This window comes from Vombatus ursinus, unplaced genomic scaffold (genome assembly GCF_900497805.2).
Source record: "Vombatus ursinus unplaced genomic scaffold, bare-nosed wombat genome assembly UNPS02014819.1, whole genome shotgun sequence".
In the NCBI taxonomy this organism is placed as follows: domain Eukaryota; kingdom Metazoa; phylum Chordata; class Mammalia; order Diprotodontia; family Vombatidae; genus Vombatus; species Vombatus ursinus.
This window is the reverse complement of record NW_020954597.1, coordinates 2,422,046-2,429,287: the sequence shown is the minus strand read 5'-3', so window position 1 is coordinate 2,429,287 and position 7,242 is coordinate 2,422,046. Positions and strand designations below refer to the sequence as shown.

At 54.0% G+C, this 7,242-nt stretch overlaps 2 protein-coding genes across 2 annotated transcripts in view; one reads left to right on the top strand and one right to left on the bottom strand.

Moving 5' to 3' along the window:
• Positions 1-40: 40 nt before the first annotated feature.
• Positions 41-7,242, top strand: part of SYN1 (synapsin I) — a gene marked incomplete at its 3' end in the record, with an annotated part of 13,752 nt that continues 6,550 nt past the window's right edge. The window contains exons 1-5 of the mRNA XM_027836755.1: positions 41-60; positions 189-246; positions 532-623; positions 1,002-1,158; positions 1,250-1,339. Of these exons, the coding sequence (XP_027692556.1) occupies positions 41-60; positions 189-246; positions 532-623; positions 1,002-1,158; positions 1,250-1,339 (417 nt within the window). The remainder of the gene's footprint in view (positions 61-188; positions 247-531; positions 624-1,001; positions 1,159-1,249; positions 1,340-7,242) is intronic.
• TIMP1 (TIMP metallopeptidase inhibitor 1) lies at positions 2,578-4,818 on the bottom strand. The gene is made up of 6 exons (XM_027836729.1): positions 4,707-4,818; positions 4,307-4,450; positions 4,032-4,111; positions 3,807-3,936; positions 2,916-3,037; positions 2,578-2,837 (listed from the first exon to the last, which is right to left on the bottom strand). Exons 2-6 carry the CDS (start codon positions 4,428-4,430, stop codon positions 2,655-2,657), a joined length of 639 nt encoding a protein of 212 aa, XP_027692530.1. The 5' UTR covers positions 4,431-4,450; positions 4,707-4,818; the 3' UTR covers positions 2,578-2,654.

Genomic DNA, 7,242 nt, shown 5'->3' with positions numbered 1-7,242 from the left:
CCAGATAAACAGCAGGCGCACCTGCTCCACCTTGATGTCAATGTCCCCCAAAAAGAACAAGCCCCTGGCCAGGAGTGGTCTGTTTTCCTCCCAGATCAGGAGTGATGAAGAAGGAAGGGCTCAGACTTCTCTTTCCTGGCCCTCACCTAGAGCTGACTGATTCCTATATCTCATCCCTCCTTCTCCAGGGCCAGATACTTCAAGGGCAAGAAGATTCACGGGGACATTGACATCAAGGTGGAGCAGGTGCGCCTTCTGTTTATCTGGCCCGAAGGCAGTCATGATCAGGGCCCTGGGCTTCCTTCCCCAGGATGGCCATGGAGCAGGGAGGCTCACTCATTCACTGAGGACTTTTCCTAGTGCAAATGAGTGACGAGGTTGAGAAGTCAACCCAGGTCTGGCCTGCCTCTCTGTCCAGCAGGGTTTTCGCCATGCCATGCTGTTGGAGTGGGGAGGGATAACAGGCAGGTGTTTGGTGGGGTTGAGGCCAGCCAGAGCTTGGCTGAGCCCCGCCCTCTTCTCGCCTCCCAGGCTGAGTTCTCCCACCTGAACCTGGTGGCCCACGCTAATGGCAGCTTCTCTGTGGACATGGAGGTGATTCGGAATGGAGTGAAGGTGGTTCGGTGAGTGGCCCAGGCTGGGGGCAGCCCTTGAGGGGAGGGAAGAGGCTTTTCCCCTTAGGTTTAATACCAAACAGCATAGAACCATGTCATCAAGGAGCATACTGTGGGGGGAAGAACGAATGTGGAGGATAGTTGAGGCAGGGAGAAGGCCTTTGGGAAGACAGAGAGAGTGTTAAGTTCAAGCTTGCTGCCATTTAGCTCTCCTCCTCCCCTCCCTCCCCTCCACCTCTTCCTCCTCCTCTTCCTTCCCTCCCTCCCTCCTCTCCCTCCCCTTCTCCCCTCTTTCCTCTCTCTCCTTTTCCTTCTCCCCCTCCTCCTCCTCCTCCTGTCCCTCCTCCCTCCCCCCTTCCTTCTCCTCCTCTCCACCCCCTCCTGTAGGTCCCTGAAGCCAGACTTCGTGCTGATCCGACAGCATGCCTTCAGCATGGCCCGAAATGGAGACTATCGAAGCCTGGTCATCGGGTTGCAGTATGCAGGCATCCCCAGCGTCAATTCCTTGCACTCCGTATACAACTTCTGCGACAAGCCATGGGTGGTGAGTGTCCCCATCCTTGGGGAACAGTGGGGCTGCCAGGAAGGGCCTTCTCCTCCTCACTGCTCTTTCTTTCTCCCTTTCCCATACCTAGTTTGCCCAGATGGTTCGACTGCACAAGAAACTGGGAGCTGAGGAGTTTCCCCTCATTGACCAGACCTACTATCCCAACCACAAGGAGATGGTGAGTGTGTCTGGGGAGAAGCTGGCTCAAGAATGGGCTCCATGAGGCCAAGGCCAGAGCACTGAGGGTTAAGTCCTAGCTCTGGCATCACTATTGGTGCCAGGATGGGCAAGTCACCTCCCCACTTTGGACCTCAGTTTCCACACCTCAATTCAACAACAGGCACTTATTAGACACTTTCTAGTGTTCAGGGTCCTGGGGCTACAAAGACCAAAACAAAAGAGCCCCTCTCCTCCGGGAGCTACCATTCCACTGGGAGCCTCGGCACGTGCACAGAGAAATAAGAGAATCGACAGTTGGGGAATTGGAAGAGGCGGTGCCCGAATTGACTGCCAAAGGAAGTTAGGGATTCTAGGAGGAGTGCATTTCAGGCAAGGGGTACAGCCTCAGCAAATGTATGGAGATGAGAGATAGGATGTTCAGTTTGGGGAACAGCTAGGAAGCTAGTTTAGCTGGAACCTAGAGTTCATAAATGTGAAGAAAAAGAAATTTGGGCTCAGAAGGGAGGTGGGAACAAGATTTGTGGAAGGCTTTGAATGTCAGGGTAAGGAGTTTTACTTGATCTGCCCTGGGGAGTTCATATGGTCACATCTGTGACTCTGTCAAAGTCAGTTGGAGGCAACTGGGATGTATTAGAGGCAAAGAACCAGGATTCAAATCAAAGGCTAAGCTGTGTGACCTTGGGCAAGTCTCTTCTCTCTGAGCCTCATTTTCATCCTCTGTAGAATCTACACTAGTGTCCTTTTTCACTCTGACATTCTGTGATTTCATGAGGTTGTGTTATGATGACCTAAGTTGGAAGCCAGGCTTGGTCAAATCTTCTCCTTACCTCTGAAATGGCCCTTCCAGCTCCTAAGCCTCCTGAGAGCTGACAGAGGAAAGGAGAGTCTCACCCAAGGTCACAAGGTGTATGTCTTTGGAGTCAGGGGAGACCAAATTTAAAGGTTCAGCTTTGGCATTTAGTTGGATAACCATGGCCAAGTCATCATTTCTGTGAGCTTCAGTTCCCTTACCTTTAAAATGGGAATAACAATACTGTACCCCAATGGCACCTCACCCAAAGCAGCAGGACTGTTGTAGACACACTCACTCATGTTCTGTCTCTCTGTCTCACTCTCGCTCTGTTTCTCTCTCTCTCTCTCTCTCTCTCTCTCTCTCTCTCTCTCTTTCTCTCTCACACACACACACACACACACACACACACACACACAGATAATACACATACACAGAGCCAGTAGCCTGGTTTCTACGTATTTTACTGGCCGTGATTTCTTAGAAGGAGGCAAGGATGGAGAGAAGGGAGCTCTGGGCCAGCTCATATTGTCAGCTGTGGTGCCTCAGTGCTCAGGGATTTCCAGGAGCAAAAGTCGCTCTTGCTTGGCAGGCAGGCCATGTGGAGGCTCTGGGAGCCCTCACCTGCGGAGGATATCAGTGAATCTGTCCACAGGCAGCTGGTGTCACTCTCCACATTGCAGGGGACACTCAGGCAGTGCTGCACCTGAAGGAGGAAGTGAGAAGTCAGTAGGGACACCAGCCTGGAGTTTCCCCTGCCAGGTCTCCCAGAACACTCACTTACTTGGCAACCACAGCCGGTGGCATAGGTCTGGTTGAAGCCCAGCTGCTGGGCTGGGCTCAGGCTACTCCAGGGTCTCACGAAGCTGCAGGTGGTGACGTACAGCTGGCCTGCCAGTAGGCGTGCTAGGGAGAAGGGAGGGGGTAGGGGAAGAATGGGGCAGAGTGTCCCCTGATTGGCTGGGCTCAGCTGCAGTGCGTTTAATCCCCCCCTCCCAGACCAGGTCCCTCCTTGTTGCTAAGCAACCACGCAGCCAGGATGGAGCTAGCCTGGGAGATGATTGGGTTGCTCCATCTCTCTTCAGCTACCCCTTGCCCTGTTGCCAAGTAACCAGAAGGGACTGCTGGGGATGGGGCAAGAGAAGGGGGAGGGGGCTGGTATTTTCTATAGCTCAGATAAGCTAAGGGGCCGCTGGGGTGTGCCCCTTTCTATTGGATTCATTTAGAAGAATGTGGTATATCTTTCCCCAGGAAGGAGCACTGGGTTTGGAATCAGAGAACTTTGCGGTGTTCCTGCCTCTTCCTGGGCTCTGTAAAATGAAGATGCCTGAGGGTCCATAGCTGGCTTTGACATTCTAGGATTCTAGATTCCTTCCCCTCCCTGGGATCAGTTTCCTCCTCAGTGTTTTCAAGCAACAGAAGGGTGTGCTTGATTCCCGCCTCTGGCTGTGTGGCCTCTCCAAGCCTCCATTCCCTGATTTGTAACATAATAACATCATAGTCTAGAGAGATTCCAGCCAACAGGATCATGTGACTAGGAAAGAAGTATCCCTTTGTAGGCCCGGGTTCAAGTGGGAGCTGTGTGACCTTGGAGGAGTCTCTGCACATCTACGTCCCCCACTTGCCTCATGTATAAAACAATACAGTCAGGTTAGGTGTTAAGCATGATTCTTACCTGCAATCAGATACTCCTGGTTCTTAGACAGGGCTTTGTGTTGGTAGCCACAGAGGCTCTCCTCAGCTGGGGTGGTAAGGAACTTTGGGACCAGAGTAATGCCTCCCACATCGTCAAAGCCTTTGAACTTCTGGATGGAATTACAGATCAAGGGGGAGGAATTTCAGTGGAGGGTTAAGAGGCTAGAGGTAGTATGGCTGGGGGGGGAGGGCAGGATTGTAATACCTTGATAACCTTGATTTTATACTGCAGATGATGGAGGGTGTGGTTGAGCTGGGGGACTGACAGGAATTTGGCCGTGACAACTGGTGGGGCAAAGGAAAGGGTTAATGAGCCTAGGCACCGCCCCCACTCCCACTCTCTTCTCCCCTCCCTCATCCCCAGCTCAGCTGTGTGCCCCAAAGCTGGAGGAGAGGCCTGGGGGGCAGTGTGTGTGTGTGTGTGTGTGTGTGTGTGTGGGAGCCTGGGAGGAGGCTGGGGGGCAGGAGTGCCCTACTCACCCACGTCTGACCCACAGAAATCCTCTTGAGGATGCCGAGGGCCACAGCTGCAGGCCTTCACAGGCAGCCTTGTGGTGGCCAGGAGTAGGAAGGTCAAGGCCAGAAAGAGGCCAGACATACCCATTTCCAGGATGTTCAGGGAGCCTGTGCATGGAAGAAGGGGATGGGGTGGGGGGGGGGCTGCAGCTCTCTCTGTTCAGCTTTCAGGGAAAAGGTTACTGTGCCCCTTGTTCCTGCCCCTACCCCCTGCTTGGCTCCTGAGACAGAGCCAGCTCTGCCCGCTCTTCTGTGGGGCTCAGCCAGGGCTGCCGGGTTGGCAGAGCTGGTGGCTAAGTGCTGGGCCCAGGAGGGGGCCGGCTGCCACAGGGCCTGCCAGCCTGGCGGGCCTATCTCCCCTTACCTGGACTTGGAGGCAGCAGCAGCAGCAGGAACCGCAGCAGGAGCCAATGTCCAAGTCTGGGAGAGGAGAGCCCTGCTGCCGCTATCACTGCTGCTGCCTGGCCTCTGGGCTCCTATTTAACCCAGCTGCGAGGGAGGGGGTGGAGGGGCGGGGCAGCGGGCAGGCTGGGGGCTGGGAAACCACAGGCAGAGGGCGTCCACCCCCCCCCATTTCCGCTTACTCACACCCCTGTGGCAGCCCAGTAGGGCTAGTCCAGGCTGCAGTTGGGGGCTCATAATTCCCCACCCCCCACCCTAGCTCAGCCTGATCCCACACAGTCTAAACGTGGACTGAGCTCCATTCAGCGGGGAAGAGGGAGGGACACTGGAAGCTCTGGGGGTTCAAGGGAGAACTGAGGGGCTGCCCTGGGGACAGAGGGGTCACCGGTGGGACAGTGACCCCTGACTGGCCCCTTACTGTGGAGCAATGCCTGAGACTCTGACGTCTCTGGTGGCTGAATCAGTCCCAGGACTTTCCCTCTACTTCCCCTTGGAGCTGTGGCCTTGGCTGTCTTGCCCCACGGTTCCCTTGGCCTTAGGGTCATAGCATTCTTGGCAGCCAGCACCCTATGGGAGCCCATTTGGTGACCTGGGCAGGAGGAGGAGGCCAAACTTGGGGTTTGAGCTAGGCACAAACTTCTGATGGAACCACCGTGTGTGAATAGGCTTGTGCCTAGTTATGTGTGTGCCTAGGGGTGTGTGTGTGTGCAAGCACGCGCGCGCGCGCGCGGGCATGCGCACACGTATACACTCCAAGTTTTGTGTGTGTGAGCAAGCCGAGATCTTTCCCACCTGTTTGCTGAGCACCTTCTTTTTCCACTGGTTGTGCAGAGAGGGCCACCTGGCTCAGGTCCAGTGGCTATGCCCCAGAAAGCTCCTTGTTACTCAGAAAGCTTAGGGGAGGTAGCAGGGTGGAGTGGGAGGCTCTGGGTTCAAATCCCAGCTGTGCTACTTACAAGATGGGAGGCTTAGCAGTCTACAATCCAAGCCTGTGAAACCTGCTAGCACTTGCTGTCAGGTCCACAATGCTAATCCCCTAGATGGCCTCGGGCTAGCTTTCATACCCTGCTATTGGCTGGGGCATGTACATAGATCGGCTCTTAAGGACTCAGGTGAGCTGGAGAGTAGCCAAAGTGAGCTTTGCTTGAAGGATTTCTGCATGTTTAGCCTGAGGTAGAGAAGACCCAAGGGCCAGGAGAAGGGCCTCAGAACGGATCTCGGGTTCTGCTGGGCCTCGAGGGCAGAGCCATGTGGGGGAAGGGACGGAGCCAGCAAATTGAGGCCAGAGAGCTGGGCCAGCTGGCTAACTGGAGAGCTGGCCCAGAGTGGAATACCCTGCCTGCGGAGGGGGTGCTCTGCCTCGCCTTGGAGGCTCCATGCTGAGGCTGGGTAACCATTTCTTAGGATCTGAGTTTGACTCCATAGCCACAAAAGTCTGACCCTTCCAGCTCTCAGATTCTGCGCTTCTGGCCATAGAAAACATGAGAAGGGATCGTGCAGACTTTGGCAAATGGAGACTCATTTGGAGAGGACAAAAAGAGGGGTAACAATAAGGAATATTTGTATTAGATGGAACTGGAAGGTTTGCCAAGAGTTGTAGGGACAGGTCTGATCTCCTTTGATCTCCACAACAGCCTGACCTGGAGGGTGGGGGGAGGGAAAGTGCTCCAGTTGGTATTTATTCCCTCCATTGCACAAATAAGGAAAGTCAAATAGCTTGGCACAGGTCACCCAGCCAGCCCAGAAGGGTATGAGGCACACCCTAGGGTGCCATATTATTCTGACTCTCCTGACCTCCAATCTTCACCATCACACAATCAATTGATAGACCTCATTTTGATTGATTGTGGACCGTGTCAAAGTAGCTGACTTAGAGCAAGAGGCAGAAGTGGAGGCTCTCCCCTCCAACGAGGGGTTTCTGGATAAATGAGGATGTGACCAGGAGGAGCGCTTAGGAAGTGCCTGCTATGGACCAGGTCCTAAGGTTACCAAGGCCTCCCGGAAGAGGTGGTCAATTGCTTTGGAGAAACCCTGGGATTCTAGGAGGCAGAGCTAAGGGAAGAAAGAGAGAGAGAGACAGAGACAGAGACAGAGAGAGACAGAGACAGAGACGGAGAGAAAGAGAGAGAGAGACAGAGACAAGACAGAGACAGAGAAGGAAAGATGGAGGGAGAAAGAGAGACAGAGACAAAGAGATAAACAGAGACCAAGACACAGAAAGAGAGGCGGAGAGATAAATACAGAGACAGAGAAAAGAGGAGAGACAGAAACAGAGAGAGAAGAGACAGAGAGATACAGAAAGACAGAGAGATAACAGAGAAGAGAGACACAGGGAGACAGAGAAACAGAGAGAGACTAAGAGACAGAAAGAGAAGCAGAGATAGAAACAGAGGCAGAGAGATAAATACAGAGACAGAGAGAGAGGAGAGAGAGATACAGAGAAAGAGAGGAGGAAGAGGAGGAGGAGGAGGGGAGAGAGAGAGAGAGAGAGAGAGAGA